At 34.8% G+C, this 21,937-nt stretch overlaps 2 protein-coding genes across 9 annotated transcripts in view; one reads left to right on the plus strand and one right to left on the minus strand.

The window, feature by feature from the left end:
• Positions 1 to 1,870: 1,870 nt before the first annotated feature.
• Positions 1,871 to 21,937, minus strand: part of LOC129244490 (tyrosine kinase receptor Cad96Ca) — a 53,392-nt gene continuing 33,325 nt past the window's right edge. For 7 of the 8 annotated variants that reach the window (XM_054882149.1, XM_054882167.1, XM_054882175.1 and 4 more), the window contains exons 8-11: positions 19,668 to 19,773; positions 13,338 to 13,477; positions 7,157 to 7,298; positions 1,871 to 2,505 (exon numbers count right to left, since the gene is read on the minus strand). In XM_054882149.1, coding sequence (XP_054738124.1) covers positions 2,281 to 2,505; positions 7,157 to 7,298; positions 13,338 to 13,477; positions 19,668 to 19,773 — 613 coding nt within the window. In that variant the 3' untranslated portion in view covers positions 1,871 to 2,280. Of the gene's footprint in view, positions 2,506 to 6,877; positions 7,108 to 7,156; positions 7,299 to 13,337; positions 13,478 to 19,667; positions 19,774 to 21,937 lie in introns of those variants that run through there. The other variant, XM_054882198.1, reaches the window with a different exon arrangement.
• LOC129244530 (uncharacterized) overlaps positions 11,053 to 21,937 on the plus strand; it is a 93,756-nt gene continuing 82,871 nt past the window's right edge. Inside the window, exon 1 of the mRNA XM_054882210.1 lies at positions 11,053 to 11,238. The gene's annotated coding sequence lies outside the window, so the exon portion shown is untranslated. The remainder of the gene's footprint in view (positions 11,239 to 21,937) is intronic.

The raw sequence follows: 21,937 nt of genomic DNA on the forward strand, positions 1-21,937 counted from the left end.
CAATCGGCCAGACGGTACTGAATGATGCTGCATCCGTCTGGCGCCTGGCTCTAGCGACAAAGACCTAACAAAATACTGCTACCAGGAGAGCCACGGGATGCCTCCTGTTGTCCCCCCTGCAACACCTTCACAACGAGGCTCAAGGCCAAGGAGCACATCAAAATGCTCAGAAAGCAACTTCTGCTAGGGTGTTACCGTAGGAAACAGCCCTATAGACGTTTGTTGTAGCCTGAGCCACCTCACAAGCGAGTCAGGAGACATATCTTCACCTACACCGACGAGATTCAAGACAAAACACAACTGAAATTACTGGACCGGACAATATATAGACAGACGTTAAACGACACTCATCTCACCACCTTCCTAAACTCCCGACCCCCGAATGCCGTTATCGGGGACCAAATACTACCTATTTCAGACGAAGATCTTCTGCTGCTTCGAGAGGCCCGCGTAACTTTGGCCCAATTAGGATCTGGATATTGTAGTAAGTTAAACTCCTACTTATCCAGAACCGATTTCGAAATACTCAATATATGTACATATGTCGGCATGTAGAGGCACACGGCACAATATTAAGAACCTATTCACATGCTCTCTCAAACTTACTCATGCCCTCTCAAACCCACTCATCTGAACGTACTGAAACTCTTCTACAATTCATTTATTTTATACTAAATACAACTTGAAGGCAAAACACAACTGAAATTACTGGACCGGACAATATATAGACAGACGTTAAACGACATTCATCTCACCACCTTCCTAAACTCCCGACCCCCGAATGCCGTCATCGGGGGCCAAATACTACCTATTTCAGACGAAGATCTCCTGCTGCTTCGAGAGGCCCCCGTAACTTTGGCCCAATTAGGATCTGGATATTGTAGTAGGTTAAACTCCTACTTATCCCGCACCGATTTCGACATACTCAATATATAATATGTAAAGGGTTTTCCAATAACAGGTGTTATTATGCTCTATCGAGAGATTATTAACGATTTTTTATGGCCGGAATTGGATGGTATTGATCTGGACAACGTTTATTTTCAACAAGACGGTGCTACATGCCACACAAGCAACGAAACCATTTATCTTTTACGGGAAAAGTTTCCGGACCGTGTTATCTCTCGAAGAGGTGATCACAATTGGCCACCGAGATCTTGTGATTTAACACCTTGTGACTTTTTTCTTTGGGGCCCCGTGAAAGAGGAGGTCTACGCCAACAGCCCAGGGTCGATTCAAGACCTCAAAGATGGAATTCGTGTGGCTATCGAGGACATAGGGCAGCCACTTTGCAATTTGGTTATGGAAAATGTCATGAAAAGGATGTTGTCCTCTAAGCGTGGTCGTGATGGTCATTTGCCTGATGTTATTTTCCACTATTAACGGCAAACCTTCGTCCTTATAATAAAAGAAACATCCGATCATTTATATTAAAAAATAGTATTTTTCTTTGAATATCAAAATAACTCCTCTTATTGGAAAACCCTTTACATATGTCGGCATGTAGAGGCACACGGCACAATACTAAGAACCTATTCATATGCACTCTCAAACCCTCTCATCTCTTATAACGTACTAAAGCTCTTCTACCATTGATTTCTTTTATACTAAATACAACTTCGTATTAGTTTTAAACAAATTATAAAATAGTTTAAAAAATGTTTTTTAGTTTGTAATAAATGCAATATTTTCTAGATTATTAATAAATAAATAAATGTATGGAGTACACCTTAGAGAGATGTAGGTAGAGACGAAGGTAAGTCTCTAACGTCAATCTCTACAGTAATTTTTCATCTTAATATTCATAAAGATTCCGGGGTATTAAAAAGCCAAAACGCATTTGGTAAGGTATTATATATTTATTTTATAATATTAAATAGTTGCTTAAAATATACTTATGTTACAAAATACAGAATTGGAGGAATCTATTTTACTTCCAAAGTACCTACCTAAATATAACCGTAACAATAATAAATAAATAACAAACTTCAATTGTGCGCCTGCCACAATGTATATGTATGTGCATGGAACATAAAAGAATGAGCTTTCTTCTAAATTATGATCTTCCTTCACTTTTCTCTATTTACAAATAAAATATTAAATAATTTCATACAGCGGCCAAACGGAAGCTGGCTCTATAGGTGTGTTCGATAGAAAAAACTTTTATTTTGATGTCTAATGGGGAAAACAGGAATTTATCACTTAATTAAATGTGTTTAGTACATGTATGTATGTATTGCATAATTATTCCAATATTTCAGTTATAATTTCGTGTTGGTTTTATAACTTTTCACCGCTCAAATTTAGAATATTATAGTAGTTGTGATCAGGAAACCGCTCCAATTCAATGTAATCCATTTCAGTATGTAATAATTTGTCGAGCATTTGTACCAACTCTACGAAAGTAGGACGTTCATTAGCATCACTTGCCCAGCAATAGTACATTATGTTATAAAGTTCACGTCGGCAGTGTTCAGGTTTTTCGAGACGAAATCCATCACGCACCTTAAAATACAGAAATCAAAACAAATTGTAAATTTTACATTACTTTTAATATCTCAACAAAACAAAACTGTCCTACCATAACCTTAAAAATAGTTCACTAACAGAATCATTGAGTAATAATATACTACTAGGATCGCCCAGTCGACGTTATATAAATACGGAGAGCAAAATTTAGTCATACCTTTTTTTAGTATTTATAGTCATAGAAAAAAGTTGAAACATATATTAATGGATAGCTGATGCTGAAACATTTTACATGATATATGTGAATAGATGTAGTAAAATTAAATGTGAAAAATATCCCATTTTACCTGTATTAAGCGATCCTTTATTTGTGTATTTCAAATATTATAATTTTTTTTATTCATCATTCGTTGAATAATGTTAATGTTAGTTTTACTTGCAGTTCCCCAGATTTCTATGCCGTATGCCCAAATTGGCACAATCACAGTTTTGTATATGAGTACAAGGGTTTTATTCAGCAATGACAGTTTCGAGCGCCTGTCAAGTAGTCAGTATAGTTGTCAGAATCTGTTTTTTACCTCATTTCTTTTCAACGTAATATGTTCTTTCTAGAGAAGTTTGGAGTCAATAGTCATTCCAAGGTGTCATCTGCAAAAGTTGCTATCATGTCGAAACTTGCAGGCAAGGGAATATCAGCTGTGTACAGCACATATAGTACAGACCCTAGTACCTACACTGCCCTGAGGTACACCTCCAATCGGCTTCCATGAGTCGAATGTTGGAGTATTTGTCTCTATCTTTCACATAAAGGTATCTGTTTGCTAAATAGCTTTTCATTAACAAATAGTAGTCGCGTGCAAGATACTGTTTGAGTTTAAATATTAAACCCTTGGGCCACACGCTGTCGAAAGTTTTCGCTACATCAAGATACACAACAACGCATGTATGTACATATTTCTTTTATCAATTTTTGACAATATTTTATTTGTTACTCTATGTCCCTGTTCTATTGTTGAATGTTTTCAACGAAATCCGAATTGGTGTGAAGGAAATAAGTTTCGCGCCTGTAGTTTGGTTTCAAGGCGGTCAAGTATGAGCTTCTCAAAAAGTTTAGATAATAATGGTAATAAACTAATTGGTTTATATGAAGAAGCTTCAGAGGCGTCTTTATTAGGTTTGGGTATTGCGATGATTTCAGCAACCTTCCAAGGCAGAGGAAAATATTTTATTCGTAATGCTGAGTTAAATATATTTCTTAAGTAGAGAGTGGCTTTGTCAGGTAACTCCTTTAGAATCCTTCCTGTGATTCCGTCATATCCTGGGGATTTATTTGCGTCAATTTTTGTCTCAATTGCTATTCGTATTTCTTTCGAAGTTATTTTCTTGATTTGTATATTTATGTTATTGTGAGGTGAGCATGAAATTCAGAATTGTCAATGTCTTGGTTATTATGTTGATTTGTAAATGTGGTTGTAAATGATTTTTTAAAATGATCAGCGAGTATTTTTGCTTTTTCTTTTGGTGTTTTCGCCCAAGAATTTGTCCTTGTCCTTAGAGGGGGTTGGTGCATAACTCCGTTGTCGATTTTTTTGCAGGCCTTCCATAGTGTATAGTTTGTAGCTCTACTAGCTCCCAGTGATGCGATATACTTTTTACATTTTTCGTCCTTGTCCACTTTTTATATATCTTAAAATTCTTGTGTTGCTATATTCAGCTTTTTTTAATACCTGGTGAACGTGCAGATTGCCTGAGTTTATTTTGAATGTATATGAAATTTCTGAACCATTCCATACAACTGTCTTTGTATCGCTATATATTCTCTATGAACTTAACTAGTTTCGTTGCAAGTCCAATATGGTGCAGCTGTATTCTATCAAAGGAGGCCACTATTCTCGCTAATCCAGCTAATTGGAGAAGAAGACTGAAACGCAGAAAGCCCAAAGACTTAATGTACTAACCACACCTTAGCGTTAACTGTTGTATATACCTTATTTTCTAAATTCTAAACAAATTGCTCGTTAGTTAATAAAATTTTTCTTTGTAACTAGTCGCAATGTAAAAATAAAAAATAAAAATAAAAAAAAAAAAAAAAAATTCTATCAAACGCCGCTTTGAATTCGACAAAGTACGCGTAATTTCGAATTTTAAATGGACAATAGCGACTAAATTTAAGTCGACAATACAGACTGTGGAGTAATTCTTTTTGAAGCCGGCTTGATACTCGTTTAAAATACTGTTCCTTTCAGCCCAAGAGATTATTCTTTCGTGAATTATGTTCATCATAACTTTAGCACTGCAGTTCATAAATGAAATTTCTCTGTAGTTTACGCTGGTTCTAAAAGCCTCGTCTACTTTGCATTTTTCGTAAAGATTTGTGTAAGCACATGCCATAGCCGTAATGAAAGTATCGGGGGCGTTTTTTAAGAACTCGTAATCAATCCCTCGAGCTTTGTTTAATTTAACTTTGTTTAGTACACATCTAACTTCGTCTGGTGAAAAAACTGCCTCAAGCAGATCGTCAGCGTGGAAGTTATGTGCATAAAAAACTTCCTTGTCATTAGCAATAGGGCTCAGCAGATTTTCAAAATATTCCTTAAATTCATGCGTTATAATGGCGGAACTTATTTCCAAAGCTTCACCCTTTATCTCCTTAACAAATTTCCACCAGCTACCGCTATCTTTAATGTTGTTGATATTTTCTATAAGCCTGTTATACCATTCTTCTCTATTCCTTTTATATACTTCTTCGAAATATTTATTTGCTTTTAAGTATAACAATTTATTTGTTTCATTATAGCTTCCTCTAAGGGCACTTAAATTTTGAAATGACGCTAGAGGGCGCTTTTTTGTTTGAAAATGTACATACCTATATACATGTAAAAAGAAAAACAAATTTATAAAGAGGCGCTTTTTTAATTTTAAATACTAATTTTTACAAATACTGAAAATGATTCCAAATTCCCGATTTTTTAGTCCAAATTTTAGCCTGCGGCGTTTTTTTGTTTGAAAATGTACATATATACATACAGGGTGGGTCATAGAGCGTTTGCTTTTTGAACTACCTATTTTTTAGAGACTGGTAACACAAATGACATGTCAAATGTGTTCATAACTTACTTAAAGGTTTGACATTTACGAAATGAGACGCTATACGCTTGAACAAAATTGGGAAATATTGAAAACCTATTTCCAAAGTGGTGAGTCTTCTTCTTCTTTTCTGATGAAGCTCATTTTCACATCGGTGGCTACGTCAATAAGCAACATTGTCGGATTTAAGGCTCAGAAAATCCACACGTTACTGTAGAAAAGCAAATGCATCCACAACGAGTCACTGTTTGGTGCGGTTTTTTGTCTGGCGGCATCATCGGGCCATTTTTTTTTTCGAAAATGAGCGAGGAGCCGCAGTGACAGTAAATGGCGAGCGTTACCGTGACATGCTCAACGAGTTGTTGTTTCCAAAAATTGAAGAGGATGACATGGACGACATTTGATTTCAACAGGATGGTGCAACTTGTCACACTGCCAAAGTTACACTCGAACTTTTGGCTACCGTTTTTGAAAACCGAATAATCAGCCGAAATTCCAATATCAATAGGCCGCCTCGGAGCTGTGATTTAAGCCCGTCGGACTATTTTTTGTGGAGAGCCGTTAAGGACAAATGCTACGCGAACCAGCCAGAGACGATTGATGCTTTGATTTTGATGAAATTGGAGCCCAAACAATCGAAAATGTGCTTAAAAATTGGGTTGATCGAATGGCCTACTGTAAAGCCAGTCGTGGCAGTCATTTGAACGATATTATTTTCCATTCATAAATGACAATGTTCAATCTTCAAAATAAAAGAAAAAATTTAGATTAATTTTTTTTTATAGCCGATTCAAAAAGCAAATTTGACATGGCCCACCCTATATTAAAAAAAAAGCAAAAAAAGTGCATGTACACATAACAGAAGGGAAACTTTCAAGGCAGACAAAGAAAGAGGGAGAGACCCAAGAGAGAGTGAGGGAGAGAGAGAGAGAAAGAATATATCCATTCTCGCTCGTCCATCGACGCCTAAGAAGTTTCACTTCAAAAAGTTTTATTAAATAATATATTTATACAATTTTATACATTTTTTCCAGGGGACTTATAAATTTTACGATAAAGCAACATTTTCATAAATAGTATGAATTACAAAGCCTAAGTTGCTTGCTGGGTTAAGAATTGCTTTATACATTTCTCTTCAACGATATTTCAGTACAAGATACAAATACGGTCGTAAAAACCTAATTTTTAAGCTTTTTGTGGGGTTATATGGGGACCCTAAGAGTTTGGGACTTTCAACGTTACAATGGTGTGACCTTACTCTTTCTATTGGGCGTGCTGGACGATGTACCGAGGCCGCCACCTCCCCCTCCGCCCAAATCCAAATATATCGTGATAGAAATGGAAATTTTAGCCGAGTATTTTTGTAATATTTGCTCAACCTTCAGCAAAACACAAATAAAAGCACAAATGTAAGGAATGGATGACGTTGCAGCTATCAGCTTTTCGTTCATTTCTTTTTTTACGTCGTAAACTTATCTCTTTCAACCATGTCGTCAGTACGTTTTGCCCTTCTCTTCAATTAGTGATTGTGACTTCCTGTTATTACTTACTCTAAAAACATTATTAATTGCGCAATTCATTATCATTTGACCGCACCTACCTTACGCATTACATCCGCTGCGGAGATACCAGGATACGGCGTTGACCCCAACGTGACAATTTCCCACATCAAAACACCAAAGCTCCATATATCTGATTTTATGGAAAAAATGTTGTCATAAAGAGACTCAACAGCCATCCATCTGCATATTCAAAGAAAATAGAATAAATATTTGAACAGTGATAGGTTCATATATAATTACCCTAATAATTTTTATTAAACAAAAAAATTCGAACATTGTCAGAAAATGATCAAATTTATCAACTGGTACTTTGTAGCTCGTTAGTGTGGCAGTTCGTAATTTAACATTAATAATAACAGATATTTAGCTATATGCAACTTTTATTTTATACCTGTAGACTAACAACATGCATATAAATAAAAATGGTATTAATATAATCGTATTAACTTACGAGTTATGTATAAGCTATACGTTTCATATTATCGAATGGACACGTAAAAGTTAGTTTAAATCTCTTAATCTGTTAGCTGATTTATTAATACAAGCGTTGAAGAAATTATGGTGGTAAGTTTCACTACTTTCCTTATGCTTACACAGTTTCTGAAACTCAAAATACGAGGAATATGAAATTTTAGGAGAATTAGTTATAATTTCAGTCAAAATGTTAGAAATGTTTGTTTAAGCTATACTTTTACAAAAGCAGATTCCTACCAAAAGTTACGCCAATAGACGTTATACCCAACGTATACGTAACTGAAACTGTTAATTTTAAAATGTCATAACTTTTTTTTAAAAAATCGTACAATAATTTTAAAAAATGGGTTTTAAAGCTAAAGAGTTGTACTATGCGACCTTTTCGTCGAAAATTGAAAAAAAAAATTTCTATCCCAAAAAAAATTATCAAAAATGGCTAAAATGGCCATTTTTTGACCTTTTAGGCTTCATTTACCAAAAATCCTGACGTGATGGAGCATTTTGAAGGTCAGATTCGTTTTCAGCGCATAAAAAACTACAAGAAACAAGTACAGCCATTCTAGAAACTCACCCTCGCAGGACTGTGTTATTTATTATTTAACCAGTTTGCATTTTTCATTCATATATTTAAGAAACTGTTGTCGAACGCTCTCTGCTTTACATGTAAGCGCGTGCTAGAATACATCCGAACCAGACGATGCTAAAGTATTAAATGTCAAAATGTTGCCGAAAACAATTTTGCCCGTGTGGCCGCGAATGAGACATGAAAAGAGAATTTCCAGTGTCTCCCTTCCAGATGTCTCCGTGTGTAAATCCGGTGTATGTGAAAATGTTTTTTGCTGGAATGCTGATGCAACTGTCCTCTATAGTGTCGCAGAGTTTGAGTATGATCTCTCAATTAGCTTGTTTTTGTCATTTAATTACAATATATTAGTCAATTGCAGGTGTGCTCTGCAATTTTCACTATGGATAAAAATATCGAACAAAGAATTTGCCTTAAATTTTGTGTTTGAACGGGATTTCGTATGCCGAATCGTTGAAAACGTTGCAGAAAGCCTATGGCTAGTGTGCTTTATCAAAAACACGGGTCTACAAGTGGTATAAGGCTTTTGCAGAGGGTCGAGAGGTCGTGGAAGATTTGCCCCGATCTGGTCTTTAACGTCTTCAACGGATGAAAACATCGACAAAGTCAAGGAAATGGTGCTGGAAAACCATCATTTAAGTTTGAGGGAGATAGCTCGTGACTTAAGCGTGATTGCTCGACTCGTTACAAGGGAGTTGAATTTCTTTGAAAAAATTCATCGGAAGAATGTGGCTGAAGACATGTTGACCAAGTGAATTCGGAGCCAACGTTTATCCAGCGCGTCATAACAGGTGATGAGACGTTGGTATATAAGTTTGATATGCGAACCAGTCAACAGGCGGCTGAATGGCGCTATCTACATGAGCCGAAAACCAAAATCCACTTCAAAGTCGGTCAAAAGTGAAAATCATGCTACTCGTTTTCTTTAATTATCATGGTGTTGTGCTCTCGGAATCTCGGAATTCGTTCCATATGGTTGGACGGTAAATAAAGAATATTATTTGGAAGTTATGCGACGTTTGAGAGAGATTGTGCCTAAGAAACGGCCCAATTTATGAAAAGAAAAATCATGGATCTTGCACCATGATAACGCACGGTCTCACTGTTTTGCACTTTTTTGACCAACAACTCGACAAATATCATCGAACAACCATCGTATTCACCTGACTATTTCCTTTTCCCAAATCTTGAATTGCCACTCCGCAGAAGCCGCTTTTCGTCGATAGAGGCCATTGTGGAGAATTCGCTGAAGAAGATCTCTTAAATCTCAATTATTTTGCGTTTAATTAATTCCTGGTACTTTTTTGACAGAATATATACATACATAATTCAATAAAGGCGAAGAGATTTTTCATCCCACCGTTTTCCAGCAGTTTCCGAAGATTCACCTGCAGAATGTGCGACTATTAAGAAAATTGCAAGTATGTTTGGCGTGCGTCATTACAGAATAATAAGGGTTAATCATTGCAGTACAAATATATTTTTCTATTTGTAAACAATCATCAACAAACCATTCCATCGTAATAAAAAACAAATTTTTGTACTGGTCACACTGTGTAGAGCGCAGATAATTTGTTGGTTAGTTAGAATCATTTAATAAGTTGCCGTACTACATTGGCTATCTTGACGGTATAGAAATAAAATTTACGGCAAAATCTGTGAGGACTCTAAGCATATTTCTGGCAAAAAAATATATACATTTTAACCGTTTGAGTACGAGAAAATTTTCTTATGCATTTGATATAAGTCCGGGATGAAATGCGTAGTATTTTTTTTTTTTTTTGGAAACTATGAAAATGGTTATAATTAACACTAATTGTTATGTAACAAGTATTTTTACTAAAAAAATGTATTTTTATTATTTTTTTTTTATTAATGAATTTTATTAAAGAATAAAAACTGCTACTGATATTACTAAAACTGCTCTCAATAATATGAGCGAATTTAGAATAACTGTGATTTGTCTACAAAACTCTGCTCTTGAGTTAGGCTTATCACCAGTCTACCAAATAGGTATAATATTTTCGACAAGTAAAGCCATGATATTTTATATATATCATCACTTTAGTTTTTCGAGTTCATGTGATGCACAATATTTTGTGTGAACGCAGCCTTAACGAATTGATAATGCTCTCAAAACAAATCGATTATTTAGTGCGAGTCACATCTCTAATTCACTCACAAATTCTAAATTTGCTATCTTGGGAAATAATAAAAGCAAAGTAATAAAGCAGCTGTCTGTCAAAAAATTAAAAATGCCCAAGTCAAACCGCTATTTGCATAAATTTTTGAGCTGATGGAGGCGTAGATTTGGGAATATTCAGTATAATGCGCACGCAATGTAAAAGAGGGTGTAAAGGGGGAGAGGGCTGTCTCCGAAAACAAAACTACATCCTGGGGAGGCTTATCGTTTTTAAGTAATTTATTGTTAAAATTGTGAAATTTAACGAAAGGTTACAGACCCCCAAAACAGAACAAATTTCGTACGCAGGTAGAATTTTACATAGACGTTCGACTAGAAGGGTGTTTGTGAATTTGTAGAATTTTTGCGTAGAACTTTTCCTCGTCATCAACACTGAACTGAAATATTTAATTTTTGTTCGTGTTTTAGTTTCATTTGGATGCATTCAGCATCACAATATTGTTGCCAATTCCAATGATTTGTTATTTTCGTTTAAAATTGGAGAGTGATGACATTGATTAATGCATTTGCATTTAATTTTCACTAAAATATTTTGAATGCAAGTACAAAATAAAATAAAAACACGCGTGTGACGGTATGTTTTATGAATTGAAGTGAAGTTTAGAAGAAAATATAATGCGCCAAACTATAGTGAATTATACAACTTTTACAATGCAATATCTTTCAAACTAGTATCAGTAAAGAGTAACATGGAAAGCATACAGCTTTATATAAATTCAAGAATACGGACAATGCAAGTAAAATTTTCCTTAGAAGTGAACTACAGAACCTGCTCGATAAAATAACTGATATTGATTTAAGAAATACCTAGATAAAAATTGCTATAAAAATGACGGAGTTGGAAATTAGTAATTTATAAGGTAAGATAAATACGTACATAATTGTGCTAATCACTTCAAACAATTGCAACCCTATTTTTCGAGCTCAAGATTATTTAACTAAATATTATATATCTATACTAATTTTATAAAGAGGAAAACTTTGTTTGTTTGTTTGTTTGGTTGTAATGAATAGGCTCAAAAACTACTTGACCGATTTTAAAAATTCTTTCACCATTCGAAAGCTACATCATCCACGAGTAGCATGGATTATATTTTATTTTGGAAATAGGGCTCGAGATATAGGTCAAAACGTGGACCCGGGTAACCTTCGGATGTGTATATACAATATGGGTATCAAATGGAAGCTGTTGGTGAATGCTTTAGTCCAGAGTATTTTTCATGCCGCTCCGTGACTAGGGTCTCGAGATAGAGACCAAAACGTGGACCCTAGAATGTGTTTGTACAATATGGATATCAAATTGAAGCTGTTGGTGAATGCTTTAGTACAGAGTATTTTTCATGCCGCTCCGTGACTGGGGTCTCGAGATATAGGTCAAAACGTGGACCCGGGTAACCTTTGGTTGTGTATGTACAATATGGGTATCAAAGGAAAGCTGTTGATAAGTGCTTTAATACGGGGTAATTTTCATACCTATTGATGACTAGGGTCTGGAAATATATGCCAAAACGTGGACCCGCCGTGTCTTTGCACCGAATGAAACCAAACTTACACACATTGTTAAGGAGGTATTGAAGATGGTTTCCGCATAGTTTGAATACCTATTGGTAGATAGGGTCTCGAGATATAGGTCAAAACGTGGACCCGGGTAACCTTCGGACGTGTATGTACAATATGGGTATCAAATGGAAGCTGTTGGTGAATGCTTTAGTTCAGAGTATTTTTCATGCCGCTCCGTGACTAGGGTCTCGAGATAGAGACCAAAACGTGGAGCCTAGAATGTGTTTGTACAATATGGGTATCAAATTGAAGCTGTTGGTGAATGCCTTAGTACAGAGTATTTTTCATGCCGCTACGTGACTGGGGTCTCGAGATATAGGTCAAAACGTGGACCCGGGTAACCTTTGGTTGTGTATGTACAATATGGGTATCAAAGGAAAGCTGTTGATAAGTGCTTTAATACGGGGTAATTTTCATACCTATTGATGACTAGGGTCTCGAAATATGTGCCAAAACGTGGACCCGCCGTGTCTTTGCACCGAATTAAACCAAACTTATGCACATTGTTAAGTAAGTATTGAAAATGGGTTTCGTAAAGTTTGGTTGTAATTCGGAGCAGTGGCAACGGGTACAGCGTTCTTTTGAGCCAGCCATAATGTCGCTTACTTTTTTAACGCTTGGGGCGGAACTGAACTGTCAAATTGACAGTGTGAGTTACAATGTGTCAATATTTCTTTCTGATTTGGATGCCATAAGGAAAAAACGTAAGTGCAACATGTAAAAATTGTTTGTGAATTTTTTTGGAGTGGATTTTGGAACAGTGAATAATTTCTTACGAAATTTGAGAATTTAATGTGAAATCCGAATGAAATTATGTGTTCGTGGAAAAAACAATTTTTTTCGTTTTTTTTTTTTTTGAAAAATATAAATAGATAATGGTTAAAAAAGCTCCAATGCTTAATAAAACATATAAATTGAAACGAAAAATTCATGGATGATCAGGAAAAAAGACGATTGTTTATTCATATGCGTTGATTTGAAATTTAAAAACAATCTTCTTTTTTCCTGATTTTCAATTTATATTTTATATTTACTCAAAAACAAATAGGAAAACAAATAATATTGTTTATGCCAAAGCGCTTGAATAAAGAATAAAGAAATAAATAATATGAAAATCATATATTTTCTGTTCTAAACCATATCTATTCTATTTTAGTGTGCCCAGCGAAGGGGGCCGGGTTTGCTAGTACTGTGATAAAGTAGAGAATCGTCACTTTTTTCATTTTTAAAAGATTCTCGTAAATATAGTGTCATAAGGAAACATTTAGGAAATGATATGTTAGGAGGAGTACAAACTCCTATAGACAACATGTAATTAGCAACTCGTTATTAATGTAATACATATACACAAATGGCTGCTCTTAGAAGTCTCTACTACATTTATTAATTTTTTATTTACCGTATCGGCAATTTCCCCTCGCTTGTTCGTTCATAAATTTTTGATGTAATGACGTCACGCGCAAATCCGAAATCCGCTACTTTACAGGTGTGATCATCAGTGATAAGAATGTTCCTTGCAGCCAAGTCCCTATGAATTATCTAAAAATATACAAAAATATCCAAAATCAAATGCAAGTGTGCACATAGACATACATATATATCGCACCCTAAATACAAAAGGGTCACAACTCAAAATTTTCCAAAACTGAGTTTTTTGCATAAATTAATTCAGAGTACACATTTCTAACTGCTGCAGATATTTCGTTCACATAACTATATTCTTTAACTGGAAAAATACAGTTATGTCTATTTTTATGTCAAGTGTGTTGCTTTTGCACGATCAACTAAAGAGAATTATTTTTAGTTGCGTTAATGGGCTCAAGAGCAGCTGATTACTTTTATTACACATAAAGAGTTTTATTTTGAGTTCTGCCTCTATAACTGTAAAAAGTGATAAATTTCGTATATTATTTTGCATTGTGCCTCTTTAGTTGTGAAAAGTGAGTTCAATTAGGTAAGGAAACTTATAAAATTAAAACATTTTATCAGTTAAAAAGGCACAACTTAAGATAATATCACTAGTTGATCGAAAAAATTTCAGTTAAAGAGTCATAAATCAAAATTTTGTTTTATTTTCGCAAACATAATATAAAATTGAAAAAAATATAGTAGAACCTTCTTCAATGTTGTATATTTTCATGATGGAACAATATTTTCTTTAAATATTACAATAATTTTTACATAAAACGATTTTCGTCTCTCCTGAAAATTTTAGTATTTTGAGTTGTGACCCTTTTGTATTTAGGGTGCGATATGTAGGTATATTCATTCGCAAATATCCATATATTTTTGATAATGCACTACCTGCGGCCATCGTTAAAACCGATATCTAGCTGGAAAAACCCCTTAACAATTAGAAATTTTCTCTTCGCTACTTTAACGGTGGAAGAGAGGGACTGTAATTTGGTTGCCTAAACGAATGAAGTGCAGATGATGATTTTGAGCATATACTTATGCACGATGGAAAGAATAATGAGATGGCGCCGATCGCGGTACCGTTACTTTGGTGTCAGCGAATTTGACAATGAGTTACATCGTTTTAGCACCAGTATGGCCAGATCACCATTTTCGTAACTTAATTAACCTTTTTAACACACTTTTATTAGGACGGGTTGTATGTATGTATGTATGTATGTATGTAACGGAATCTTTGAGCTTAATTTTCACTGGCTTCTAAACATCTGATCGACTTGAAATTTCGCACACCTATCAAGGACCGATGACAATGCAATAATCTGATAAAAGTTTTCCATTATCCTTATTAGGATTGCCAGGATTAATATTTTCTTTTTTTTACTGTGGGCAAAAAGTAAGGTGAATTTGGTTGTAAAATGAAAAATCGTCATTTATTCTTGTAAATCACTTTCATCCCCTTCAAAATAATGCCCTCTCGATGAAATACACTTACGCCAACGAGTTTTCCAATCCCCGAAACATGCCAAATAGTCCATTTCCGGTAGTGGTCTCTTGAGTTTTGGGAATAGCCAGAAGTCACACGGAGCCAAATCAGGCGAATACGGTGGTTGCGGAACGATATGCGTGGAATTTTTGGCGAAATAGTCACGAAGAACGAGAGCAGTGTGAGACATGTGAGATAAATTTTCCATTATCCTTATTAGGATTGCCAGGATTAATATTTTATTTTTTTAACACACTTTTATTAGCTCGGGTTGTATGTATTAATGACTGTAATGGAATCTTTGAGCTTAATTTTCACTGGCTTCTAAAAATCTGATCGACTCGGAACTCACAACATAGATGACTAAATGGGAAACTCTTTTTATCGTGAGAGCGCTGAAAAATGTGCATTTTTTATAACATTTGCCAATATTGCCATACCGGTAGAAACATGAATTGGGTATTTTTTTAAACAAAAATTGGGAATTTTTAGTTTCCACACCACCATTGAGGTTAGTATTTAGTGTGCGGTTGTGTAATAGTGTATTACTCGTAAACACCTACATATACTAAAAATAAAAAAATAGTTAAAAAAAAACTAAAAAACACGATTTTATTGCTAATCGAACTAAAAAGTAGAAAATAAAATATAGCTTAAAAAAAACTAAAAAACACGCTTTTATTGCTAATCGAACTAAAAAGTAGAAAATAAATTTTAATGACAAAGGGACCTATAATGAAGTAATAGCAAATCGAAGGATCAGTCATACTCAACTACCTCAGAACAGAATTATAACAAAAATTAAGATACAAATAGAGTAATTCAAATTAGAGTTAAAAGCGTGGGATGCATTTTGCTTCACTTTCATAACCCTCTGTACATAGGTAGTTGCCAATAGTATGATTGTAATATTTACTATATCAAGCATCCCACGCTTTTAACTCTAATTTGAATTACTCTATTTGTATCTTAATTTTTGTTATAATTCTGTTCTGAGGTAGTTGACTATGACTGATCCTTCGATTTGCTATTACTTCATTATAGGTCCCTTTGTCATTAAAATTTATTTTCTACTTTTTAGTTCGATTAGCAATAAAAGCGTGTTTTTTAGTTTTTTTAAGCTATATTTTATTTTTATGTTATTTAGCCTCGAAGCTTTAGTTCTTTTTCATTACATTTTTCTAGCCTGTTCTAATTAAAAGTAATGTTTATAATTTTGTAAAATATATAATACCTGTTTTAAAAATTTTTTCAATAATTCACTCAATTTTATTTAGCTTTTCTTTTTTAACGTCTAGTCGCATTGCCCGCGATTGCAGGTGTTGTTGGTGTTCTCCTGCTTTCAGCAGTCAAATCTCTCTCTCGTTACTGCAGTGTTACCTATTTAGCTTTGGATATAAAAACGCACTCAAATGCCCATTAAAAGGAAATAAAATACCAAATTTGTATTGAACTACTTGAAGAACTTTGTATACGTGACAAATTGTCTTTAAAATGTGCGTTTTTTTAATAAATTTGTTATGGATATGTACAATTTAATTTATCAGTTTTTTTTTTGTTAAGGGAACGACTTATTTGCTATATTTCAGGTTATGTAACAAGATTATGCACACTTTGTAAAAATGTCGTTATGGTTTTTTCAGTATTTTCTGGTATTTTGTTGCTTATTTTTACTATAAATACACCTCTTGATGCCCTATGCCCCACTAAGGATTGAGGATCAGACTAAACGATAACACCTCTATAGTTTTAAGTCGCATTCAGTAAATTCAAACGCTTTTTAAAATGTGTAAAAAGGTTTTCAATCTTAAGAAGAGTTGAGAAAAGAACATTTAATATTCTTGCATTATCTTAAACGGAGCAAAAAGTTAAATTTGCACTTTCAAAATATCAAACTTTATAAGAATCAACAAATTTGCATTAGCACTAAAATCTTCTCAGAGTGACTTTTTTTAACATTCTTTTGTTTAATAATACAGTTTTTTTTAACTTACAATTTCGGTAGCTTTAAATTAAAAACAAAAAGAATCAAGCACCAAACTGTGGGTATAAAAAAGCCCTAAATTTATTGTGAAGAGCAAATAGTCCGGGAGCCAGCGGTCATTTTGACCTTATCATTTCATGCCGACTGATTTGAATACTGAAGGCAGTCGCCATCCAATGGATGATGAAACCAACCGTCACCTAGTTCAGTAGCGGTCGGTACGTGCGTGGGATGCTGTGAAACGTATCGAAAAAAAATGTTTAACAACTCATTGAATACCGGCTGAAATTTTTTTTGTGTATTGTTGACATTTAGTAGAATAAAAAAAAAAAGTCAGCTGCGCCGTAGAAGGGGGAAAATACATCAGCTGAACAAGGCGAACTTGTAAAATAAATTAAAAAGTAAAACTACTTTATGCCGATTGAAATTTTTTTACATAATTTTGGACCCATATGAAAATATAATAATGATGGTCAGCTGAGTTTATAGCGGTGGGAAGACCGTCAGCCGAAGCATTGAAAATTCCGCTCGCCGCCGAGATGTATGAACGCAATGACATTCAACATCGGCTGACGGTCTTTCCACCGCTATAAACGCAGCTGACCCTCATTATTATATTTTCATATGTGTCCAAAATTATGTAAACAATTTTCAATCGGCATAAGGTAGTTTTACTTTTCAATTTTTTTTACAACTTCACCTGTTCAGCTGACGTGTTTACAGTAGGTTCTGTTTTATGCGGTTTTGAAATAGTGCGGCTTTTTTTTTAAATTACAAAATGCATGTCGACCTATCGGGAATAGTACATATAAACAAGATTCTAAACCAGCTAAGCAAAAACTCATCACAGATTACATCAGAAATGCTAACCCTACAAGTATGGAACCGCCTGCATAACTATCCAGATCAGACGCGTACATTTCCTCAAGTGACGAAAGTGATTTTACGCCAAATCCTAAACGAACGCGCAACATGTGGGTATTGTCTGATTCTATTTCTGACTTAAATTTATTTTTCGATTCTGACGTTTCTTAAATAAAGATATAATTTTCAAAAATACAATATTTTGTTTATGCGATTTTATTTAATTATTTCAGATTCATGCGGTCTATGGAACGTATCTATAGTAATAATATGGGACTAGTGCCCTTTTTTATGCGATTTTATTACATTATTTCAGATTTATGCGGTTTTAGCACTTTTGAAACGTATCTATAGTTTTACTATAGAACTAGTAGCTTTTTTTATGCTGTTTCTTGCGGAACGTATCTACCGCATAAAAACAGAACCTACTGTATAGTCAAGAATTTAACGGTATAAAAACGCAGTCCAAAATCGACCCCTGGCTCCCGGACTAAAATGGTTGGCAACACTGCACAACTTGGCAAACGTGACGCTCTGATGGGCGCAATCTTGTTTCTATTATTCTTGATACTTATGCAGGTCTCCGTGCCAAATGGCAGCTGAGTTCTAAGATAGGATAAGTGATATTGGTTATAGGTTTAAAGGCAATCCTTAGAATATTCGAACTCATCGCAATTAAGGGAAATTATAGTATATTATCCCTTGTATAGATCCATAAGTAAAAACACCCTCAGCTGGTCGTCAAAAAATGCCTACAGCTGATATCACCTGATTCCTAAACGCTCTTTTATGTAACATGGTTGCATAAGAAATGATTAAATTTAATAGGAAAAGCCTAAAAATGTCACACAAATTTAAATATTTCTCAATAAGAAAGCTGAAAGCAAATAAAAAACTATTTGTTTATAAAATTTTGTTATTGTAAATTTTCAAAGTCAAATGCATTATTTAGACAAAGACATTTAAAAGAGAAATATTTCTACATTACTTAATATCAATTTGGATTAAACTACTTAAATAGTTTAAGTATTTAGCATATTTGTATTGTCGGTCTTGACTTTTTACTTTAAATCTTCTCTCATAATTGAATTTTATTGAGGTAAAATAATAAATTGAAGATATAAAAGAAGAATATATATTATAAACAAAATAAGAAGAGTAAAAACTCGTACTCAAATGTACTTATTGCTTGCAATGACATGCCAAGTTGGCTTTATTTTTTGGAACTGTTTGCTAATTCTTCCCATTCCCCTAAGAATAAATATATGTATGTATATATAGAAAATTTACTTTCTTACTAGAAATTATTATATACCACTGTTTTATAATAGGTTTCCACCAAAGCCAACTCCTTTGGGTGTGGAAGAATTGTCAACTGTTTCCTACGCGTGTTTGATAGAAATTGTGTTTAAACTGTAATTAGTCTGTTTATGTATATCTATGTATGTGTACATGTGTATATCTAAATTAAAGACGCCGGCAGCCAATCAAATTGTATCCATATTGTCAAGCTGCAATACATTGTTGCTTTGCTTCGATTAGAATCCAATAACAAAGAAAAAATTACGTATATGAAAAAATTGCCATGGTGAAGAGTTTTAGAGGTGTGCTCAATAGCAGACCGTAAACCGGCTCTCAGCAAATTCGACAGAATCAGCTGATGGACTGTCGGAACAGGGGATGAGTTTACAAAAAACCTGAGATTGTGTTCGTTATGTACGAAAAAATTAACACAATGTTAGTTCGTTGCCTTCTGAACAACGACTCATAGGAGAAGTTTGTGAATATGTGTAAAATTATCGTGAAAATTTCGTCTGGGGATAAGATTGTGTTAGTATACACACATCCACAGATGAGAGGATGGGAGGAATTCTAAAATATATTTGGCCTTCAGCTTGAAATTCAGGAATAAATATTCCTATATTACTACAAACGAAGTTTATCAATCACAACAAGTTATTTTGTATTGTTTGTGAACTTACCCCTCGTGATGTAAGGTAATCCATACCTTTAGCAACCTGGTACATAAATGACGTTAAATCGCCTGATGTCAAAGTGTTGGACTTTCCATGAGTATTACCGTAATGCCTTAAAAAATATCAAACAAAAAAGTTATTTTTTATTTATTTAAAGTAATTACATTAAGTTTGTTTTATTATCCATTTAATTATTATCTATCTGTTTAATAACATTTAACAATACTTATATTTAAAACTAAGATACTCATGCATGGAAAGCACCCAGTCACATGAGGTTTAGTGTTGATTTCCTTTTCGACCTGTTAAAGGAAATGGGATTGGTGGTAATTTCTATAATTGGTGGGTTTGGGTGCGATTGAAGTCTTATATTGTGTAATGAGGCATGCTTTTTGATTTCTTCAGCTATTGTGGGAACTTTGAAGTCTCAATTAATTTGTTTATATGTGATATAGTATGGTGCATTTGCGATCATTCTGAGAGTTTTCGATTGGAATCTTTGGAGTATTTCGAGGTTTAGGATAGCTGAGTGAAGTGGGAGCTTATTGACAAGGGATACATGGGAATTCCGATTTAACAGCCAATAAAGACTTCGAAGTTTGATTCCTAGTGCCTTGCGTTTAGTAAAAATATAGGTTTGCCATGTGAGCTTTCAGTCAAGATGCGTTCCGAGACGTTTTGTAACATTACTTTGGGGTATGATTGCGTTATTAAGTTTAAGGGGTGGGCAAGTATTTCGCTTGAGTGTAAAGGTAACTTGAACAGATTTTGTCTCATTTGATTTTATTTTTGAATCTTTGAGCCATTGAGTTATTTCAAACTCCTTTTTGAAGTTTAAGAGAATCCATTTTCGGTAGGAGTCAATTGCGAGTAAGGCGCTGTTATCTGCAAAAGTTCCGACAATAGTTTCCTCAGTAACTGGTAGATATAAAGCAAGTATAAGATGGGATCCATGATACTGCCTTGGGGGTGTTTTACAAAAAAGTACCGAGTAGAGTAGCCTTTATTTTACAAAGTAAAACGTCATGCCCGGCACGGGCGGACGCTTGAGATATGTCGAGAAATGCCGCTGTGCAATACTTCTTCTGTTCAAATACAAAACCAGTTAATATTGAGGCGTTGTATATATGCGTGAGAAAAGATATTCCTTGTTCTGGGAGTTGCTTGAGTACTTCTCCACTGATGAGATCATATCCGGAGACCTTTTTGGTTTTAAGCTTTTTTATCGCTTCTTTCACTTCATGGGGCTATTAGGTTTCGGGAACAAGAAAATGTCAGATCTGGGGAATACGATGGTTGTGGCATCATTAGTGTGTTATTTTTGGCCAAAAAGTCACGCACAAGCAACGATGTGTGAGCAGGGGCGTTATCGTAATGCAGGAGCCAATTTTTGTTCTTCCACAAATCAGGTAATATTCCCTATTGACCGTTTTACCCTGTGGTAAGAACTCATGATGCACAACCCCCCTGCAATCGAATAAAACAGTAAGCAAAACAATCACATTCGACCGAACTTGGCGCGCTTTTTTCGGTCTTGGTTCGTGCGGCATTTTCCATTGGGATGATTGAGCTTTAGTTTCCACGTCATAACCATAAACCCACAATTCGTCACCAGTTATGACCCTCTGGAGCAGATTTGGGTCGTCGCGGACAGAGTACAATATCTCATTAACAATGTTCATGCGATGCTGCTTTTGGTCGAAATTGAGTAGTTTTAGTACGAATTTTGCGGCGACCCATCTCATGGCCAAATCATTAAAAAAAATCGAATGGCACGAGCCAATAGTCTAGCCAATATGTCTAGGTCCTCAGTAACTTCTCTAACCGTGATTCGACGATTGGCCAATATCATTTTCTTCACTTCATCAATTTTTTCGTCTGTTGTTGAAGTGCTCGGGCGTCCGGAACGCTTTTCGTCATTGACATCTTCTCGACCTTGCTTTGGTCCAATGCATCCGCACACTTAATTTCGTTTTTCACACAAAATTTGATACAGGTTCTATGGTCCATCTTTTTGAATAGGTAAAAATCGAAGACGAGCCAAAACAAGTGCAAGCAAAGAAGCTGTCAACAATTAACTGAACATTCAAAATGGCGGAACTCGTCGGCATGAGTACCAGCATATCGCTACAAAGAATCGATTTTCGAATATGCGTAACCTGCAAAAATTCAATTCTCTTTCAAATGTTGACCGCAACTGCGCCGTAATGCGGCCATGCGTAAACACCAATTTTGAATGACTCGCTGGAGACTTCGATCGGTATCGAAGTTGGTTT

This window comes from Anastrepha obliqua, chromosome 1 (genome assembly GCF_027943255.1).
Source record: "Anastrepha obliqua isolate idAnaObli1 chromosome 1, idAnaObli1_1.0, whole genome shotgun sequence".
Lineage (NCBI taxonomy): Eukaryota > Metazoa > Arthropoda > Insecta > Diptera > Tephritidae > Anastrepha > Anastrepha obliqua.